We start from the raw sequence: 22,356 nt of genomic DNA, 5'->3' as shown, positions 1-22,356 counted from the left end.
AGTCCTTTTAGATTTAAGCAAAGCTGTAATGGCAATGGAGAAAGGATGAAGCCAACATCTTCCTGGGTGACTGTCAACGTGGCAGCACCAGCTGCGATGGATCGCTCCTCACCATGACAGGAACAGCATGGCAGGCTGTGTCAGGGTGTTTGTTTACTGAGAACTTCAGATAGCAATGGAAGTGCACTATGTTCATATAATTATTATTTATAACTATGGTTGGTGGTGGGAGAAATGGTTGAAAGTGCCGTTTTGTAGCGCTTCTTGAATTACATGCAAAGTAAAATGATGCGTTTGAAAGTGCTTATTTAGTCTTGAGTTGACTAATTATTGAATACATTCTTTTCCTCTTTTGTCAGTGAGAGCCTATTAACACAAATCTGCTTATTGTGAGAGATCACTCAGCTGCACAGTATTTTAACATGCTTTTGAAAGACATCAATTCATGTTGGTACTGTGTGCAGGCAAGGATGCCCTCTCACTGCACTCCTCAGTCATTAGATATCTCTCCAAAAATACTAGTCTCTTTATACACTTGCAGTGCTAGGTGGAGAGAAAGAAGTAAATTTAAAGCTAACTTCTATTTTCCCTTCACTGACAAGGTCCTGCATTTGACCTCAAAATGGGGCACCCATCAGAGATCCTCACACAAGCAGGAATCCCTGAAATTTTAGCGCTATTTCTTAGTTATAAATAATAACAATATTCTTGATGGGTGGCAGCTAATGAGTGTCGGTGTAAATGGCGATTTCAGCAGGAAGGGCTGCCAGCAGAGGCCTTACTGACTGGAGTACTGCATGCTGCTGTACTTTGTCACTCGTCTCCGGGAGGTGCCTGGAGATGCTGTGCCCATTCCCTGGCCAAGATGACAGTCGGCACTGAGCATCTGACTTGTGCTGCTCAGGCCCCCCAGATTTGCTCCTCCCAGGCTTGTTGCTCCCAGGCTGCTCATCCCAGACCCTGACACTACTCTCTCTGTGACCACCATGTTGTGGGTATTGGATAACTCTGAGGGAATATTTATTAGGCTGCCCGGCATGCCGGAGGCAGGCCTGAACACCCTTTCTGTCACTACCACATTTGACCCATCTACCAAATCAGGAATGCTCAGAGATGCCGGGAGTCGGGAGTTAGGCGCGATTACTCTTTCCGTGACGATAACGTTGGAGCCCTCTGTGAGATCGGGGATATCGAGCATGCCACGCAAATCAGAGGCAGACGCAGGCCCGACAACCCTCTCTGTCACGACGACATTGGATGCACGCAGAGGGTCAACGCAAAGAGAGGGGGAGCCGGAGGTGTAGGTCTCGGTCACCGTCATGTTGCCATGGAGCAAGGGATCCGGCATTGGCCTCGGGGGCTGTATGGTTGTCCCAGACGTGTAGGTGTTTTCAGTAACAACCGTCGTAGTGCCAGCTGGAGGAGGCATAGGTGCACTTCCATTGACAACGATGGTGGTGCCAGGTGGTGGCAGGTTTAGATCACTTTCAGGGCTGGGGAAGGAAATGTTGATGCCTGGCCAGGGTGGGTTGACATCAGGGAAAGGTTCAATCTCTTTGCCTAGACAGATCTCTGCTAGGGTCTTAAATTTTGGTCCTAATGTATCCAAATATGTTTCATCTGTATCTTCTCCAATAAAGCTGCAGCAACCCACGGAGCCGACAGGAGTACCTACTCCTTCATGATCATAAATTAATAGGCAGTCATTTGCCGGCCGACCTTCATCTTCATCTGCATACACAAATGCTTTCTGGAGTTTGTAAAAACAAAAAAATGAAGAAGAAAAAAATAGAACAGAAGAACAGAGTGAATTTTGTCAGGTTTTTAACCATGAGCTCTCAAACCACAGTAAAGCTTCCCTAACCACAGTAAGGCCCAGCTAACTTGAAAAACAGGACATCAACAGAACAGACTATACCTTCAATGTTTTTTAACCTTGAAATAAGTTTATTTCAATATTACTGTGTTTTATTCTTGTTTCTGCCAACACATAGCATCTTGAATTTGGTCTGTCACCAATGGCTCTGTCTATGGGGCAAAAAGGACAAGCAAACTGATGCCTTCTTTGAGCAGCGGTGTCTGAACAAACTGGTAGAAAGAGGAGTGAAGCAGGGTGGCAAGGGGAGAAATGAAGAGACCAGGAAAGAGGAGATGGGATGGAAGATTATCCACAGTGGGAGAAGACTTGGTGAGTCCAGAGGGAAGTCCATTTTGAGCAAGAAGGAAATCGCCAACTGGGGATGGTGTTGGGGATCCTGGTGTGGTCACTGCAGGGAGATCAGGCAGGGAAGAGGAGAATTTAAAGTGAGTGCAAAGTGGGGTTGGAGGAAGCAGAAAAGGATGGAATGGGAGGCCTGGGAGGGAGAGTCTGCGAGTTTGAGGATTCAGGTGGTCCAGGAGGATAGCAAGAGTAGTATGTGGAGCCTATGGCTGGCAAACTATTAATACGTAGTGGTCCAGGCCACTTCCTAACAAAAATAGGCAGGAAGATTGCAGTCAGGGAGAAATCCATGCTCAGGATGTCAGGACTGCTCTGTTCTCTCCTCTGCTGAACCTTGTATTTGAAGTATAGCAATCCTTATATCTTAATTGATATTTTGGTGACATGCAGTTATAACATTTATGCCTCACAGTTCATGCATATGAATAAAAATATAGCCCATGAAACCATTAATCATGTAAATTCCATACCATTTTTAATCCCATATGTAAAGGCTCATTAAGGTGCTGTAAATTGAAAAACTACATTATCAGTGTCCCTGGTAGCTGACAAGTCTTTTAGGGAGCAGAAATGGCAATAAAAATAAGGAAAAACTGATGTTTAAAGTTCTTAAGGATTAAAATTACTTCATGAAACAAGCTGTACAGGAAGTAGGAGTGAACAACTCCAAAAAGTTATTATAAATTTATACACTGAGAAAGGTGGAAATACATAAATTTGGTGGGTACTTAGGAAGTTTAAATCATTTAATTGCTTCCTACCCCTACATGCAGTGTGTCCACCAGTTTTACGAAAAGGATGTTGAACAATCCATCTACTATGGCAGCAGCTCAAAGACAGTACTGCTACCAGTGTGATCAGCTTTGCTCTCACAGCACTCTTACATCATAGAAGTTTCAATTTGAGTGGAATTAATTTGGATTTCCACCATGTAACCTGGGAAGGAGACTCTAACAGGAAGCATGCTGACAGATCTAACTCAAAGAGTGGCAGCTAATTACCTCAGAGAAATAGTTGTCTAGGAAGGCCATGTTCACTCCTCCTTCTCGATACTCTTTTATGGTTCCTCCAATTGACCCTTTTGCTTCCCCTGTTCCAGAAATTCCTCCAGCTGTTCCGTAGCCAGTACCAGTGCCATAGCCAACACCTGTAGTTTCTTCAACACCAGAAGCTACCACTCCTCCTCCTCCATATGTGTTATTATATATATCTGAAAACAGAAAAAGATGTCCTTCCTGTGCTCTGCAAAACCTTACACACAAATTGTTGTTTTTACAAATGCTATAATGACACTATGGATTTTCTAGAGGTATTTTAGAGCAATTTCAGTCACAGGTACATGCACAGGTACCAAACATTCAAACTGCAGTAATAATTAAATACATATTAATGACACTTGAGCACTTGATTTTATTCCTGAGGCTAGGCAGCATGTACACATGTGTTTTAGAAAATCAGTGATTTATTCTGTTATCAGCTGGAAAGATTATTCTGTCTAGTGTATATATATGCTGTCATGGGCTTTGTGTTAGAAAATCAGATGTTTATCTATGCAAATACATAAATGCATATTTGTGATCATATTGGCATTGAAATTTTGTCCCTTACACATTTAGAAAATAAAGAGTTTTGTAACTACTTCTATGTTTTCTAATAATGAGATTTTTTAGGGGAGAACAACAATGGATCATAATAACCATCAGTTTATAGTCCAGAATGGAAATGGTCTTTAAAATAGGTTATAAAGTAATACTTAAAGGATTTTATCTTAGCTGTATTTTTTAATACATGACAACAAAGAAATAATTTTACTAATGATCAGCACATATTATAATAAAAGAATTGCATACAGTAGTCTTGACTATGGTTTGATTGGGAAACATAGGGTAAATTAACTATTTTTTTCATTTTTGATGAAATGAGAAATCTGAGAACATTCTTGTATAATAAATAGCAGAGAAGTCTTGCAGAGTAACATTTCTTCCTGTCAGAAGCTAGTACAAGTAGATCTGTGCCAGCATCTTTTCTTCCTCTTCTGAAGTAAGGAATGGGGGAGAAGGAGAAAGTGGCACTGCGCAGCTGAGTTTATTCTCTATGATCATTGGATTCCTGGAGGAACTTTATCTCAGAAGAATACATTTATTGTGTTATGTATCAGCTTGTCTAGGTTAACACACAAATCGTCAGTAATTAGCTACTTGACATCCTCCCTTGTGGGAAGCAGGAAACTGGGAAGAACTAAAGATTTTACCCAAGTTATGAAAGTAAATATTATTCTGGCTAAAGATTGATTTCTGCTAAAACTGGTGTTTTGAAAAGGCTCTCCATTCAGTAGCTGTGCTGATTAAGAAAAATTGCCTGGGATTTGAAAGCCTTGGCAGATATTTCAAAATAAATGTAGTTTGCAGAAATTAAAAAAAAAAGCTCAAAAGCTCAAACCCCAGACTTTTTATTCATACTGGAGGTCCTACCAGCATGAGTTTTAATATCTGCAGATGTGAGATTGAAAGAGCTGAGTTATATAGCTGGGAAACCAAAGGACTCCATGAATCTGAAGGCATGAAGTTCTGAAAGACAGCTTTATGACAGCATAACATAGAAGATTTAAGGATCTGCTTACCAGAAGGTTCACCAAAATCACCTCCTGCAGCAGTTGTTGGGGCAAGAATGTGCGAGACATCCTGGAAAACAACATTTTGACTCCTTGAATGATTACCTTGAAATTGCCATATGAAGACCTAGACTTTGTGAATTATGTTAAGGAATTAGCAGTCTAAACTGTTAATGATAGTTATTATCACCATCTCCATTAACAAACAAACAAACAAAAAAAAAAGAGACAAGTTTTTTTCCTTGTCAACACGAACAATGATCAGTGAAGATGATTTGTGTTCCCTTCTCCTAAACTTGCACTGAAGAAGCTTGCTAGTTATTATGCTTATTTGAAAGAACAGTGGCACCAAACTGTTGTGCCAAACTGACCACTGCTTAAAACACATAAACCCCATCAGTGAATGCTAATTAAGAATCATCTTTCATATCTGCCTGGCAATTACTGACAATGCCTGACTGGTTTTAGATGACACAGTGTTACTATCACTATTTATAGTCAAATTCAGGGTTCACTCTAAATATGAATTACTTCTGGTTTTAGAAACATGGGATGTACTGACCCTGTCTTCAGGCTGTGCACCTTCTATTCCCCATGGATGAATTGCCCCTTCTGTGCATTCAGGTACAGGTTCAAATCCAGTTCCAACTCCACCTGCAGCGCCAGGTCCACAGCCACAACAGTCGCTCATTGACATCAAAATTGGAATCACTTAACAGGAAAGGAATAAGAAACAAGGATTTAGGATATCTCTTCCTCACAGGAACAGCTGCTCTCCCCAGAGGCCAGGTACTAATGAACTTTTGAAAATATGCCTTTAAAATATTTCTAACCAAGCAGCCTCTAAGTCTGACTTTCAGAATCATTAGCTGCTTATGGAGATGCATGTATTTGGAAATTCAGAATAATTTGTACCTCTAGTTATAGCAGAGGAACAGAGGGGTGGGGCTATTACTCCAACTTTATGCTTATACATCTGGGAAGAGACTTTGATCTATCTCAGCTGAACCAATATGAGTTGCATACATATGAAAATAAAACAAACCGAACCAGTGTTGCTATGTATAGCACACAGTGTTATTCTTTCCTGATATATAAGCATACATTTTTCTCTTCAAGTATTTTAATTGAAAATAAATACACATCAGTAATAATAGACATATGAGAATTGGTGGAGAATCCACCTGACTACAGTGATCTTTGACTAAGGCTCCAGTTGCAATTTTCACATATACATAATGCTTGATTTGAAAATGCAGTAGGGGCAAACTCCAAGCCCTAGTTTCACCAAATGTTTATGTAGAGTGAGTCAGGTTTCCCAAACAGCTGTATTATGCTTAGTTGTTTAAAGAACTCAGTGCTGGAAATTGCAGAATGCTTGTAATGGCCAACATCAAAAACACTGCTTATTCTAGAAAGGCAATGAAATATTAATTCATAGAATCGTAGAATGACTTGGGTTGGAAGAGATCTTAAATACCATTTAGTTTTGACCCCTCTGCCATGGGACACTTTCCACTTATCAGGCTGCTCAAAGACCCATCCAAACCAGACTTAAACACTTCCAGGGATTGGACATCCACAACTTCACTGGGTAACATATGTCTCTGTCTCATCACCCTCACAGCAAAGAATTTCTTCCTAAACCTACTGTCTTTCAATTTAAATCCATTGCTTCTTGTTGTGTCACTACATGCTCTTGTAAAAAGTCCCACTTGAGCTTTCTTCTAAGCCCTCTTCAGGCGCTGGAAACCTGCCCTAAAGTTTCCTTTGGAGCCTTCTCCAGGCTGAACAGTCCCAACTCTTTCAGCCTGTCTTTGTAGAAGAGTCACTCCAGCCCTCTTATTACTTGAACATCAAAGAGAAATGAAAAGGGGAAAGGACTATACTATGTACAAAGTGCTGCTTCGTACAGCACGACTAAGGGCGTATTTACTCCAGACTATGAGGGGGGATTTCCAAAGGCAGAAAGACAGTCTCTCCTGTAAGATGAACCATCTGGGGACTACAAATTGAACAGCCTTTTGAGGCTTCAAAATTTTGTGTTTGTTGATGTCTACTAAACAAAGATCAAAACTCGAACCAAACTCCTCAAAAAATCAGGGAGAAGGAAAATCAATTGCCTCAGGTTTTGTAGCCAGTATTTCTGCAATGGGGAATTTTAGATGTTGATTACTTGATGCCCAGGCCATGAAAGAAAGTTGATGACCTATGATTGTGGTAGTCTGAGAAATAATTGCTTGCATAAATTCTAACTTGAGTCCATGAAGCTCATAATTCTTCATGAATGCTAGGACAAATGAATTAATGTTCTGTTTTGATCCTGTTATCATAAATGGTACTTTTTTTTTTTTTTTTTTTTTTTTTTGCATTAGATGTAATGTTTAAAGGAGTAGCCAAAAGTTTCAAAATCTGTGATTTATTGTTCTACTACTGAAATCTGGCTTTGAATTCAAAAGAATCTTCTTAGATCTTTAGATCCTTTGATACGCAGCTTGGGGCTGATACTTGCTCATTTCTTTTAGTAATGTAATGGAAGTACAAATTGCAAAATGTAAGTGACAGGACAGCTCTGTCTAAGAATTGGATAACAAGTCTTAGAAAGGAAATGCTTAATTTTAAATGAAAAATGTATGTATGTATAACATAAAATTTATGGAAATTCTTTTTGTTTAAAAGACAATTTTTTTCTCTGTCAAATGGCCAATAGAAACCAATGGATTAACAACCAATTGAAAAGGTGTTAAAGGTGTTAGAAGAATTAAAAAATGCACTATTTACATTATTTAAAAAAAATAATAAAATTATTTTCATATTTTTATACTTACAAACAAATATTAATCCACCGAGAAACATCAGGCCAATGGCAGCACCACTAAGGGTGGTATTTGAATCCAGTTGTCTGCCGTAATTTTCATTTCCAGTGTAGCCGTCATCAATGGAGGAAGTATATCCATCCTCACCTCCATCGTAGCCATCAGTATAACCCTGCCACTCTGTGTGGTCCTCAAAATCTCCTCCAGGTCTAAACTCGTCATAATCATTACCACCTTGTTGTCCTCCGTCTTCCCTGCCTCCTCCACCAGTACCACCACCATCACCAGTAGTGCCACCACCAGAGCTGCCACCACCACCGATGATGATAATTCTTGTGGCCCCACTGGTGCAGTAATTCCGACTGTCACACTGGCAAGCTTGCACAGGAATTATGTGTGGTCTAGCACAGCGCCGGCCTTGGCTATCTCTTACAACCACATAGATCCTATAAAGGTAAAAGTCTATGTTCTGGCCCACTAGTTCCGCAGATGAATCTTGGAGGGGGAAAGAAAAAAAAAGAGAGAAAAGTATTTGGATGAAGGTATTGACTGTAAGTGTTCTACAAATCTATACTACTTGTATATTACGTTCATAGAACAGAATGGAACAAAATGTTCCATTTTTAAGCACTTCAATTACTTATGCATCTACAGTACTTACTCAAAGCTGAAACATATAATACTCATCTATGCTTTTTTTTTTCTTGCAAAACCTGAGCCAAATCAGTCTAGTTATCACTTCTAAACTTGAGAAATACAAAAGGGGAAAATTAAATTTTTTATTCCCACTGCTGCTTCTCCTGAATTTTATTTGCACAATGGTAAAGATAAAAGTTGAAAGTTTTATGCATTTCTTTTTCCTCTCTCAAGGAACTCATATATATTTTTCAGAAAGTTTTCCAGTAGGTTTAAAATATTTAAAAATGCATATTTGCAGCTGTTTAGGACAGGTAGGAGACTCAAGAATACTTGCAATTGTGATACTTGCCATTTAATGTAGTCTTCTATGTATACAGTAAGTTATGCAAATTATGTCATTTAGTAATGCATGGGATTTCATTAATTCATTATTTCGTCATGTCAAACTGGCAAAGCTTCACTGGGCACTGACTAAATTTTCCTTAAAATACAAGTATGTATAACTGGTACAATAAATTAAAAAAGTTGTAATCTTAATTTGCCATTTTCATATGCTTCTCATAAAAGTAAAAAAAGTAAAAAAAAGTAAAAAAAAAGTAACTGGTAACTTTATACTCTAATAAACAAATTTGAGATTTTTTACATGCTTAGGATATTTTAGATAACACCAAAATAAAAAACTATCAAATTACTCATTTTGATTTACTTCATTATATTTAGACCAGTAAAGGCTCTTGTGATAGTTATACTCAAAGTACAGTCTTGCTGCTCTAATTTTATCAGTAAATTTTCAGTTTCCCTTAAAATATAACACATGTATTAATTCTGATTTAAATATTCTAATATATGTATATGTATGCATGCATGTATTCAAATTCAGAGTAACTTCTTAGATTCATATTTAACTGAGATTTGAATAGATTCTAATAAGTGTTTTGTTTGTTAATAAAATAATGTCCTAACCAGTTATCTTAGATAAGAGCTTATTACTATGATTTGTTCTGTTATAAAATGTAGGTTAATTTACCATTTATTCTTCTGATAATCCATGTAGTCTGAGGTTCACCATGTATGCTGAATGTAAAGGGGGTAGCATAGAGATTACCATCCCTATGCTTTGCTGAGATAATCACCGATGGGGAATGCATACATACTTTCCTCATTTCAGTGTTAATAGTTGGGCAGTTGGCATTGATGCCATCTATTGAAAGCACAACAGTGCCAGTAGCAGTATATCGAGGAACCCCTGTAAAAAGAAGATGTTTGTGATCAAGAGGGAATATTGATACTATAAATAATGCAGCTAGGGTTGGAAAACTAGAAACAGGAAAAAACACTGAGCAAAAATCTGGAATAGAAAGAGTTTATTTCAGAAAACTTAATCACTTACCTCTGGTGATAGCCAGAACCTCTGCTTGATACTGCCCATTGACTACGTAGACTGAATCCCGGTTAATAACTTTGTTCAGTGTGATTTCACCAGTGTTTTGGTTGATTCTGAACCAGGCAGCTGGATCACGTCCTATACTATATCTGTGTTTGGTGAAGTAAAAATACTCAGCATTATGTTATGAATATATGTATTACATATTTATGTTGTAGGTAAAATTTGGCACTTTGGAGCATTCTTTTAGGCTATTTTAGATCCTATTGTAATTTCATCTAGTTCAAGCAAAATCCATGTTGACTCCAAAAGATGTAGACTAGAAAAGTAATTAGGAATAAAGCAAACGTGTAGAAGCCCATTTTATTTTGAAAGTGGCATCATAGTCTAAAAGTAAAATTTTTCTGGATCCTGTAAACCTTTACTAGAACCCTTGTTGATATCAATGGTTAAATCCACAGCTCTTCCTATAACATTCTACTGTTGTATATGCTGACACATTTCTGTGTTATAGGAAATTTTTTTCAAATATTTGTAAATAGGTTGTATTTACATACACTGAAAATCAAATTATGGTCTCTGTTATCATTGCTAATTTCAAGAGAAATAAGTGTAAATTTTTTGTTTTACTAGAGAATGAGCTAGCAGGTACCTCTTCTATTCTGATTGGATAATATTGATGATTATTGGGATTTTTTGCCTGCTTTTCTTGAGCTGCTACCAAATTCCCTCCTTGCAGCAAATGTTTCAAGAAAAAACATTCTTAGGCTGAGTGAAAAAAAAAGCCCCACAACCTATTCTAGTCTATTTAAGTTACAGCCTGTTAGAAAAATGATATTTTGTTAATCTTGTGCATAAGTCTAAGGAAAGTAGTCAGGAAAGAAAAGCCATTATAGCACAAAAATGGGCTATATACTATCCTATAATAATATAGAATATAAAATACTATATAATATATAATAATATATGATACTATATAGTACTATTCTATTGCCATTTTTCTATTGCTAATCAATGAACATTGTTTTTTAAAGCATCCTTTAAAATACCTATTCCTTATCCCATTGAAATCTCAAGAGAATTATTCCATCCAGGGACTTAAAGCAGAGCAGAGCTTACACAACATTAGTTGCAATAGTTCTAGTGTCCTCATCCATGGCTGTGTATGTTCCTACAACATAATTCACTCTTGCCCCTTCTGCCAGGGAAAACACAACTGAAGATGGATGAAATCTTGGTGGTTCAATCAAATTTTTTACTTCTACTGTGAGGGGTGTTCCAAATATTTGGTACTCATGTGCAACAGAGTGGTGGAAGGCAGCTACATTCCTCACGCCAATCATCAGTGAGTGACTTCGGATATGTTCAAAGTCCAGTTCCTAAAAGGTAAACCACAGAGAACTAGATCATACATAAAAGATCCTTTAATATTTTAAAAGAATTTTTTATTTTAATTGGTTGAGTGACAGTGTTTTTACTGCCTGTTTAATTATGTTAACAATTACTTAAAACTTTAAGTCAAGAGCTGAATCACAATATTTATCCATACCTTAATTACTCTAAGGATTCCTTGATTTGTAGCTCGATCTGTAACAATTTCAAAACAGTTATCTTCATTACCGGATATAAAGAAAAACTCTGCTAACCAATTGTCTGTAAACTCTTCATCAGCATCCAGAGCTTGTATTCGTAGCAGTTCTGAACTGAGTGAATTTTCTGAAATGCTTGCTGAAAACTGAAATGACAGATAAATACCTATTAGCAAACATATATACATACATATATACATATATATATATATATATGTGTGTGTGTGTGTGTGTGTGTGTGTGTGTGTGTGTGAGGGAAACACAGCTGTCTGCAGAGATTGTTTTGAAGGATGTTCTCAGCACAGTCCATGCCAATTTAATAAAAAAACGTGGTCTGGGCAAACTGTGATTATGATTACAGATTTGAAAAGCTGTATCACCTCCAAGGTTATCAGAGGCATCTTAGAGGAAAAGCATTTGTGCTTTCTGTAAGAAATGGTCTTCCAAGGATTGGGTTAGTCTATATAATCTGGCCATATTGCAGGAATCTGGACACCTGAATGACAAAATTTCTCTGAATTCAAAGAAGTCAGTCCTGACAGTGTCAGGATTGACATATCTGAATACAAAAATAATCTATGTGTATGTTCTCAGAATTGTTGCACAAGCGACTGTATTTTGAGCATGCTTCAAGGGAACAACTCTATAAATGCCATGGAACATGTAAATGTGAAAGTTCTCTATGGGTTAGTAAGAGCTTTGTTATCAACAGGGCTTTTAAACAGGGTTTTAAATCAGTGTTGCTGCTTTTATTGTTGGAAACTTACAGAGCTTTGAGCAAGAGTTGGAAAGTTGTCATTAACATCGATAACTTTCACGTTGCAGCTACAAAGGGATGATATTCCATCTGCAGCCCCATCCCGGTCTGATGCCTTCACAACCAGAGTGTAGCTACTATGTTGCTGTCACAAAAACAGAAATGAGTATGTTAGAAGACCATCTGTGCATCTTATAAATAACTCATGCTTGCTACTATTTCCTAATGCAGGAATTTGACTTAGGCATTTTATTGTGACACATCAAAACCATGCAATTCTCCATTAATATTTGTAAAAACCACAACCTTTATCTCTCTTTTATGTTTTTCTTGCTCTCATAGCACATATACACTACAACATCATGTTATTTAGCTTTGGAAGGGAAAATGTTACCTCTCTGTCAAGATAATTTGCAAGATGGAGTTCTCCTGTATATTTATTCATAATGAACATGGGGGGACCAGAAGGTTCCTGACTCTCTATTTTGAAGGCAATTTTAGAATTCAAGTGGTTGGGTTCATCTGCATCTGTTGCAATGATTTTCATCACCAATGTGTCTAAAAATAAAAAAATAATAATTTAAAAAACCCCACAAAACAAACAAACAAAAAAAAAATCAAACCAAAAAACCCCCACACAATACTATAATGGTGTATGAAAATGACAGAAGGCTATCTATTCCTTGACATTTACAAAGACAACCAAAAGTTTAGTTTTGTAGTACTGATTCTGACAATGCTGATGACTTTAAATGAATTAAAAATCAAAGTCAGAAGGAATAATGCAGACTTTCACAGAACTTCTTTAATCACCATAGGAAATATGCAAATACAATAAGTACTGAGCTTGTAGAGATTATAAGAATCACAGCTTTAAATGAGAATTTCTAGAAAGAAGAAAATTAGTGTTAGGCACCATTGCCTCAGTGCTATTTGCATGTCTAATGTTGATTGCTGCACTTTTGGTAAAAAGAACCATTTTAATGGTTTAAATATGGAATTGTTTAGTAATACTCTGCTGCAATTATAAATACACAGACCAAAAGTACAAATATTTGGAAGAGAAAAATGGGGAAAATGTGTTTTACATACCCTGAAAGGAAGTAAGTGCAATGATATTTTTTATTCTAATGAGAAGGAATGAAATTATTTATTTTACATTTTCACATCTGAAAGAATTTGCATGATGGTATGGTTAGAAACTGGAACATGCAGCATTCGTGTGTGGGAGGAAAGGGAGAAGGAGGCATTGCTGTTTAATTAATAGCAATTAGCCCAGGCCCTGGCTCAAATAGCACTTGGAGAAGCATCTGCTGCTCCCTCCTCTGCAGTCGCCCTGACCAAGATATGTGATTGCCTAAGAAAAGCAGAAAGAACACCCCTGGTTTATAATATTAACTGTATTCTGCGAGCTTCACTAGTAGTACTGTTAAAGGCACAGCATAGTTACTTACTGTCCATGCTGCTCTCTTCAACAGATCCGGTAAATACAGTTTGTGCAAATACAGGAGGGTTATCATTTATATCCAGGACTCTGACTCGAAGTTCAAGAGGTGGCTCCAAATCTACACCCGTCACTGAGTGTTTAGCAAAGCAACGTATCTAAATAAAGAGATTTACTTGTTTTAAATCCAGAAATTAAGTAAGCAAAGTAGCAATCTGAAATAAACAAGTTTGTTGTCTGCCCCACCCTGGATCCATCCAGGATAAAGGAAAAGAAAAAGGGGAGTACTTACAACAAATACTGGTGTTACTTCCCTATCCACTATTGATGTTATATTAATTTCTCCTGTTCTCGGGTTAACAACGAATATTCCATAGGGTGCACGATCAATTCCAACTCCAGAGATGCTGTATGTGATTGGATTGTCTTCTTCACAATCAGATCGGATCTACAGTAACAAATAATAATAATAATTTATGCCAGTTTACCAAGGACATATACAGGGTTTTTTCTCCTATTCTTAGTTCCTGTAAAAAATTCTATATAACTTCAGTTTCTCAACCACTTGTTACAAGGTTCAGTTGACAGAATCAATGGAAAGCTCTTCTACAAAGAGTCAACCTAGTCATCCATCTCCTCTTAAGGACTGGATAGGCCTTCTCTTAAATCTGTCAAGGAGTTGGAGAGAGAAACCTCCAAGGGTTCACTGTGGCTGGACCTCAGTAAAGGCATGGTCATAGTGAGAGAATAGGAAGGTATTTATTTTTTTCTGTTTCCTGCAGGTCATGTAAAATCTTTGAACTTCTGCTCAGAGGTTTCTCGGGATGAGGGAGAGAGAAGAAAAATGTCATGATCTAAAACATAAGCACTGGTTGGAGCTGCCTGGAACGTAGGCTCATGACAATGTTCTGGTCACTTCTCAGCAGCCACATGGGTTCACCTTGTGAGACTGCCTCAGCAGAGTTGGGAATGTTGCATCATTTTTTTGTTATTCTACATTCCTTGCTTTGACTACTCTAAGCATACCTATTTTTAAATCTTTCTGCTTTTATCAGCCTGTCTTTGGGAAAACTTCCTTGCCAGGGAATATCTGTGTTTTTCTTTCTACTTACTCTGGCAATTGGATTCCTCTTGGAATTATCTTCTCCTTCTCTACAAGCTGCAGCAAATTTGATCCATTCACGTTTTTGTCTTCTAAAGGTTTTCCATCTTGCCATTCCATTTTCATCCCATTCTTTTACCTTTAACAAAAAGTTCCAGTATCTTATTATCTCAATCCATTTAAAAAAAAATACAGACGATTATAATTTCCAACAATAAGGCGAAAAGAGATTTTTGTAGACCATCTGCTTTTTTGAATGTCTGTGAGTTCCAAATTCTATGACTGCATATGTTTATTATAAAATTACTCATTTGTATGAGATATTAATTTAGATTTAGGTGAATTTCTCTTGAGAGGGTGAGCAGGTTATTGCCTGCAGCTGTTTAATATTTAAATATGTTTTCAATCTTCAAGCTAAGAAGTGTCTTAGCTGAGTATTTTCCATGTAATTTTTTCATTTGTTACATTTCATTTAATCAGAAAACAAGTTTCTAAAGAAATATATATTACCTCTACATGAAATCCTGTGCTGAAATCCAAGAGTACCTGCAAGAACAATAAAAAAATTGGCATGTAAAAATGCAAGGCAAAATGTAGCAAGCAAAACCCAGCTGCAAGATACGGCTATACTGCAGGCCTGGAGCAGTACTTTTTTCAAGCCTATTGCAATAGGCTTGAAATATCCAGCTGCAAGATTTCCACAAATGAGTTTGTGAAATTAATTTTTTTCTATATCCAGCACTTGAATTCCTTGACAGTTAAAACCTTCAAAATCTATTCTGTCTTCCAAGATAGAACATTGAATTTGAATGGCTATGCCGGAGCAATTTCCAAGCTATATCTTCCTCAAAATTAAGCTTTCACACAGATTTTTAACACTGCAACTGAAGAAAGAAGCGGTTACAAGAGTTGTTACCAAACTCTCTAGGAAACTAGAAAAGTATTTATCCTAAATAATTTTTTTTTTTCATATTTTTTTTTTCTTCTTTACAAAGTCAGAAATAAGCCTGAAGTGGTGTAATTTAATGGTGTAATTTAATGGTGTAATTTAATGGTGTAATTTAACCAAAAAGAATGAAAATGCTTTTTTGGAACTTCCCGGTGAGATTGAAGAGATTCAATGTGAGATGAAAACCCACCCGTAGTTTTCAGGCAGATTTCCCTGGAGCAGAGTAGGTTTTGATTTGAGACCCAGCTATGCAACTAATCTTAAGTAAACAAAGGTAGCAGGATCAGATGCAGTATATAATTACTTTAAAACTAACATTTAAATGAGAGGAGCCACAATTTCTTGATTAGCACAATTTAGAAGAAGGCACAGTTTAACTTTATTCCTAAATAAGGTGTGAAAATTGAGTTTGCTTGGTGAATGTACTTGCTACAGAGCATCTCTTTCAAGTTTAGGATCTGCTTCTGCTGTCTTCAGACAATAGGGTGAAGAATGTGGGATTTGCAGGACTGGATGTTTGTTTCATTCATCATTGGAAGAGACAAAATATCCAGGTGACTCAAAAATTATGTCAGTGTTTCTCTTTTCTCAACAAATGTTAACAGCTGCAGTTATGAGTATTTAACTTCCTTATAATTTCCCATAGCTTTTTGTTTTGTTCCTTTGTTTGTTTTTGTCTGATATGTTTTATCTGTGGAGTTTTATGTCAGTTATACTTGGATAAAATCTGTGACAATCTTTTATCCTACATTACATCATGGGACTTTCCTCACTTCAAATTTATTGCATTGTACTGGCAAGACTGGAACACGGACACAGAATTTTTTCCACTTACTTCATGTTAAGACAACTTCTTACATGCAACAGCTTGACCCTCTTTCCTCTCTCTCTCTTTTCCCCATTTGCCTTTATGCTGCAAAAGTTCACCATCTGTCATTTACAAAACAATGTTTCAAATTATCTGTTTTTGCCCAAAACATTCTTTGAGACCTTGGCCTATAATGGATGCCTTAATCTGCTTCTCAATGAAGGAGTTTAAACTGTGGATCTGCCCATTTGATGTGAATATAGCTTGAATTTTTTTGACTGTTTACTAGCGTAAGGATTTTTTTCCTTGCTTGTTTGAGCAAGCTGTTGACATAAATGATTAAGAAAAGTACTCCACAGGAAAAATCACTACAATATATTCATGTTGTGCTAGATACATCAACACATCTTTTAACTTATGTTGAGTTCATGACTGTTTAAATCTTCAGCTTCAGTAGTAGGGTTCAAATTCACATGCAGCCGTTCCCTTCCTCATCTCAGAGAAGGGACAATATCAGACTCCATGTGAACAGCAAAGTTTGTTCACCCCAGTGGGAGCTCAGTCCTGCTCTTTTATAACCCCCCTTGGAGCTCGGGGGGACATGGAAAAGTCAAAGGGAGGACAGACTATACGGTCACTAGAGAACCTGAGTGATGAGGTCCACCAGAGATAACACTAATTGAATGTCTCTTATCAGTCTGTCCCACCTGCTTTGGTGAGCACAATGATATCCTCTCCACCCTTAGGCTGAAATCCCTTCTGGCATGCAAACAATTGTCTTGACCCGGCAAAGTATGGGCATGTACCTCCCAGTGCAACTTTAGTGAATCTTGTCTGCTGTCTGCATCCTGTGGCCTATCCTTTTACTTAACCGAGACTAATACCACACACCCAGCCACATCACTCTCATCCTCTGAAAAACTATTATGAGTTTTTCTGAAATAAAATATATTCATACCTGTAAAGAATTCTATTACTTAAGGACATGAGTATTCATAATCCTCTTGATTCCAGCCTACAGGGAGTTCTGTTTTAGTAGTAAAAGTAAAGTAGTAAAGTAGTTAAAAATACATGTTTTACACTGGAGTCTCATCTTTTGCTTTTGAGCACCAGAAATGGGAACATCAGAAATTTGTCCATTGGTGATGCTGAGGATTGTAAATTCAGGCCCTATATTTTCATACTTATCCTGTGATAGTTAAGGAAAACACCATTTTGCTACTTGTTGGTAATGGAAGATTTTGAATTCTTGAATTGAATAAGGTTCCTTAATGCAGTTCATGTCACTATTTGAAAAGGCTGATCCAATGAACTTGGTGGCTGTGCTTGTTATGTCTCTCAGTTATGGCTGTGGTATAGGAAGGAGGGCAAGCAGGCATCAGACAAAAACGTCATCTTCACCAGATAAAACTGAACAATTCTGAAGTTACATTTATCCTACATGATCCAGAGGGAGGGGGGCTCCTCCACCTCCCCAACTAATACTTTCTGATTCTCCCCTGTCACCAGCAGTTAGAAGTCTTCCCCTAACCCAGTTATCTATTTCTAATATTTATCAGTGATGCAAACCTTTTATTTCTTGTGCTATTTCCAGCAGATAAATTCTGTCTCCTAGCAGCTAACCCCAGCAAATTTCTAGGTAGTTAAAAAAATTCCCTTCTAAACCACTATTCAAGTATAGTACTTTCCATAGACACGGGGACAAACAATAATTAAGGCAATAGGAGCCACTGGAATGTGTGGGTCCTGAGGACCTTGGGGTAGCCAAGCTGGTCAGAATGATGCCAAGATTTGCTGTCCTGTTAGTCTCTGAGAGAGTGAAAAAAAGGAAGCTGCAGAGAATCTTGAGGCTGGTTGCACAAGGTGTTTCTGTTTCAGGTTGGGAGATAAGCAGGCAGGAAACAAGTTTATGGTTTTTGTCATTTGCACAGTGTTCTCTCTGAAAGCTTGTCTTTTATTGTAATGATACCTGGACCCTGTGTCCAAAATGACACCTTAGAGACATACTGGAGTTATTCTACATTTATTCTGATGCAACTGGGGACAGATTTAGGCCCATAGGATGTGTATTATTCTTTGCGCCCTCAAAGCAATTTACAAACAAGAATTAACTAATCATTAATTGAGTACCAAGCAATATCATACGTAATTACGGAATCCTCCCTCCTCCACCTACTCAAATCTAAATGACTGAACACGCCTTTAACATCTTCCCAGCATTATTCATATGGGATCTTCTTCTCTGTCTTTGAAGTCAACAGTGGCATTGTTGCTGGCCTGGATGGGAGGAGTGCTGAGAACTCACACGTATTGTGTTAGTCATCAGACTGCTGTGGTAGCTCTGGTACTGTCAGCGTTTTGGGACTTTTACGTCTTTCTTACTCATCCAAAGCCCTGACTAGAAAAGGGTTGCAATAATGAACCCTTCCCTTTTATTCATTCTGCATCTCTTTAAAAAAAATGATACATCGGTGCATATGAAATAATGAGAAGCAGAATTCAAATATAAGGCAAATCCTCATATTTTAAAAATATGCCATTTGATAACTTTTTAATTGAAACATGATTTTCTTTTTCTACACTTCACCTTTTCATATGTCACTTTTGAATGTACTTCATCCAATTTAAAGGGAAAGATTTTTCTGGAATTTTGTTTTCTAATTCAGAGGTCAGGTGTTTCCTATGTTAGCAATACTTTGAATTGCAGCCAGGATGGAGAATCCATTACTGTTTCAACAATCATGACAGGAATAATCCAAGAATTATGACAATGCTCATGTCATGTAGAATAATATACTTTGAAGTTTTATTTATTTTAAAATAAGTTTATTCAAAGAACTGAGCACTTTGAGGAAGTTTCCACTGAGATTGTTTCTGTTCTGCTATTGTATCTTATATTGTATGGAGATACAATACATTTCTATAGAGTAACTGAGCTTAATCATTAGAAAAATGAACAGAAAAGTAATTTCAATATAGGATGTATGCCATTATCATTAAAATTTGAGTTTTTCAAATTAGTCATGCTAAGTGCCCTCAATAAAACCTGAATTCTGATATGACTGAGAGTGTTCTCTCTGCAAATGCATGTTTGCTTAACAGCCATTTTACCTAGGAATGTAAAACTGCAGGTTTAAGTACCTAATCTTAGGTGATAATTCCTGGATGTGGAATTGCTTTAGTTTCTCTTTCTACAACAAATTTATCTGGCAGAAGAACCTGCAGGTTCCTTATTCAATCCTGGCAGATGTTTCATATGAATATACAAGGAGAGGATTTAGCTTTTGACTATTTTTATGTGCAATCAAGTTATGAGTAGGATGTGTAACCATAGCCTAACAACAGGAGTGGGGGGGGAGGGGGGTGGAAAATAAGCCTAGATAACACATGGGAAAATGTATCCAGACAAAAGTGCATAAGAGATGTGGTGAATTTAAAATTATTGGCTGTCATATGATAGCTGGCAGGAGAAGAGTCATACCTGATCAAACAGGTTATTTCCATAAAACGTGTCTGTGCTAGTATCACAAACAGAACTCCCTTACTCATGAGAATAATGGCTTTGAAGTCACATGAGCAGGGGTTGCAGAATCAGTCCCACCAATGGTGAAATCCATAAAGAAAATTATTTGTTTCAGACCTGGAAAGTTTTCTCTTTTTTTTTGAAACTGCAGGAGTGTAGTAAAATATGTATAACTCCATGGTGATTTTATTTGATGCAACTTGTTAACAATATACTAACCTGACACACCATTCAGACAGGTGATTTTCATGGATGATTAATTAAGCTGAAAGCCAAAATTCTTTATTCTGTATCCAGAATACACTAAAACTGGACACATAAATTTATAAATTATTTGATCTTGACAGTTTGTCTGCCATCTTTCTATTAGGCATTGAAAGATGCTATTAAGCTGTAGAGGCCATCATGAGCATTGCTGGGCAGAAGAACACATAACAAGAACAAAGGTTTCCTCTGGGTAGTAAAAGATCGAGTATTTGTTAGTCCTCAAAACACAACAGCATTTTTCAGAATCGCTCTTTTTTTCTGACCCAACACCTACCCTCCATCACTCACAATTTTAACAACAATATACTGAAAGAATGAAAATGGCTCCACATGCTGAGAGAAGTAAAGCAGCAAAATGTCTTTTGAATGGGCAGATCTTAGACATAAAACAGTCAAGCTTTTTGAACTTGGACACACTGGGAGTGTGCATCACCAGGTAACTGATTAAAATGAATAGTCACTAGTGCTTCATGAAAATCCAGAAGTGTTAGTGTGATGTGCAACAGGCCTGTCTCAGACACCTCTCTGCTGCCTTGAACAAGCAGAAACTTATCCGAACCATAACTTGCTTTTGCCAAGTTTTGCCCTTGTTTGCTTGGCAGCTGCTCTGCGTTAATTAGTTCTACTTTACTGATTGAAGAGCTGTCACATAAAATTAATGGATTGTATTTTCTTAATGGTTTTAGAATTTCTTAGTCTATAACACAAACTTTTTCTCAAACTATAGCATTTCTGGAGAAGACGGTAATGAGAAGTTAACGAACATTTAAGCATAGTAATACACTGTGTAAAATGTAAAGTTGCATGAAAACCACAGGACATAACTATAGTAGAAATCCTGCTCTTCTCAATCATCAGGGCCTTAAACCTCTACCGAATTTCAAGAGGTCAGCACAGATGAGTAAAATTAATCCACACAAAAATCAGATTGCAGGAACAGTAGGGCACCCGTAGCCTTTTTAAGTCCCTTCTGGATTATTTCCATGCCTTGATGAACACACTGAACAACTATTCCACTTGACCGTAGCCACAACTTGCCTTTTCCAGTGAGAAAAACAAAACCAAAGAGCAACACTTTCATCATGAATTCACTTGCTCAGCACATGGCGGCTCAGACACTAGTGCGCAGCAACACAGGAATCCTTTGCAATGAGAAATAATAGGCCAAGTCTTGACTTTTATTTAATTGAGATCTCTAAATTTTGTCATTTTTTTCTCTCTTGAATACAGCTGTAGGATTTTGTCAGCTCTGAAGTGATCTTGCTAATAATTTTAGAAAAAAGAGATCTGAATTTTTTAGGAGTCGGTATTTCCCCAACTGATAAAAAAGTAAAGACATAGAACCAAATTATATTCAACCATTAAAATTTTTATAATTATAAACATTTTATTAATAACTGTGATCTTTAAGTAGCAGCCACAGAAAATATTTGCCTGAAAAATCATGCAGTAAACATAGAAAGTCACATCTTGAACATCAACAGATCGCCAAAAGTCTAGAAAGAAATATTTGTCAGTATTTAATGAAAAAGTAATTTAATTCTATAGAATGTTCAGAAGTGCTGTTTAAAATGAGCAGATCTTTGGTTTTTATGGTAAATGTCACAAGATATTTTTGGGGAATAGTATACGTTGTAGAATGTTATGTTCTGCTGAGGAAGATGAAACTGGCGTAGTCACAGAGTTTACAGATATCGTTTTAAAATCCGACTTACCAACAAAAGGAACAGAAAAGCAGCCGTTCGGTGAGGGAGCCAATCCATGGCATCTGACTTCTCAGAAACAAGTCCAACTGAGTTATGGTTACCAGCCTGTTCCTGTTCCCCTCCCCCCCCAGCTCTGGTGACTATTTAAAAAGACACTCCGTATATGTCCTTATACTCAGCCCTTCAAGGTGTCTCTGCCTCCCTCTGAGGGAAGAACTGAAGATGCTGTATAACAGAGTGTCTTTCCCCACCCCAAAATCCTGGGCTGGTCTCACCTGAAACGCTTGACAACATCATTATTGCTTGCAGGTAAAAGCTAAGAGACACACCTTAATTCTTATTGCACTGAAACCCTTTGTTGGATACAAAAAGGTACGTTTTAAACACAGAAGGCAAGCTTTGCTGAGAAGATACCGGGTGATTTAAAAATTACTCACAACATAAGGAATCATTAAAATCATAACTTATCATTGCTTTGAATGCAATTCAAATTCCAGTTTTCTCTTTGCAGCCTGTATAGCAGAAGAACTTAATGAATAT

At 37.3% G+C, this 22,356-nt stretch overlaps 1 protein-coding gene across 1 annotated transcript; it reads right to left on the bottom strand.

The window, feature by feature from the left end:
• Positions 1 to 778: 778 nt before the first annotated feature.
• Positions 779 to 21,873, bottom strand: LOC131575541 (desmoglein-1-like). The gene is made up of 16 exons (XM_058831132.1): positions 21,826 to 21,873; positions 15,074 to 15,109; positions 14,574 to 14,702; positions 13,754 to 13,909; positions 13,472 to 13,619; positions 12,412 to 12,575; positions 12,028 to 12,162; positions 11,221 to 11,406; positions 10,791 to 11,050; positions 9,678 to 9,820; positions 9,315 to 9,533; positions 7,661 to 8,143; positions 5,395 to 5,543; positions 4,842 to 4,902; positions 3,223 to 3,431; positions 779 to 1,750 (listed from the first exon to the last, which is right to left on the bottom strand). The coding sequence occupies exons 1-16, from the start codon at positions 21,871 to 21,873 to the stop codon at positions 779 to 781; spliced, it is 3,498 nt and encodes a 1,165-aa protein (XP_058687115.1).
• Positions 21,874 to 22,356: the final 483 nt, after the last annotated feature.

Source organism: Poecile atricapillus, chromosome 2 (genome assembly GCF_030490865.1).
Source record: "Poecile atricapillus isolate bPoeAtr1 chromosome 2, bPoeAtr1.hap1, whole genome shotgun sequence".
Lineage (NCBI taxonomy): Eukaryota > Metazoa > Chordata > Aves > Passeriformes > Paridae > Poecile > Poecile atricapillus.
This window is presented reverse-complemented; position numbering and strand designations above follow the sequence as displayed.

What these genes read in the sequence shown, in the direction of transcription:
- LOC131575541 (XM_058831132.1), bottom strand. Translation starts at nt 21,873, where the DNA reads ATGGATTGGCTCCCTCACCGAACGGCTGCTTTTCTGTTCCTTTTGTTG. An exon ending in CTTTTCTGTTCCTTTTGTTG is followed by an intron (nt 15,110 to 21,825) that starts GTAAGTCGGATT and finishes TTGTTCTTGCAG; the next exon opens with GTACTCTTGGATTTCAGCAC. An exon ending in TGATTTTGGTGAACCTTCTG is followed by an intron (nt 3,432 to 4,841) that starts GTAAGCAGATCC and finishes TTCTGTTTTCAG; the next exon opens with ATATATATAATAACACATAT.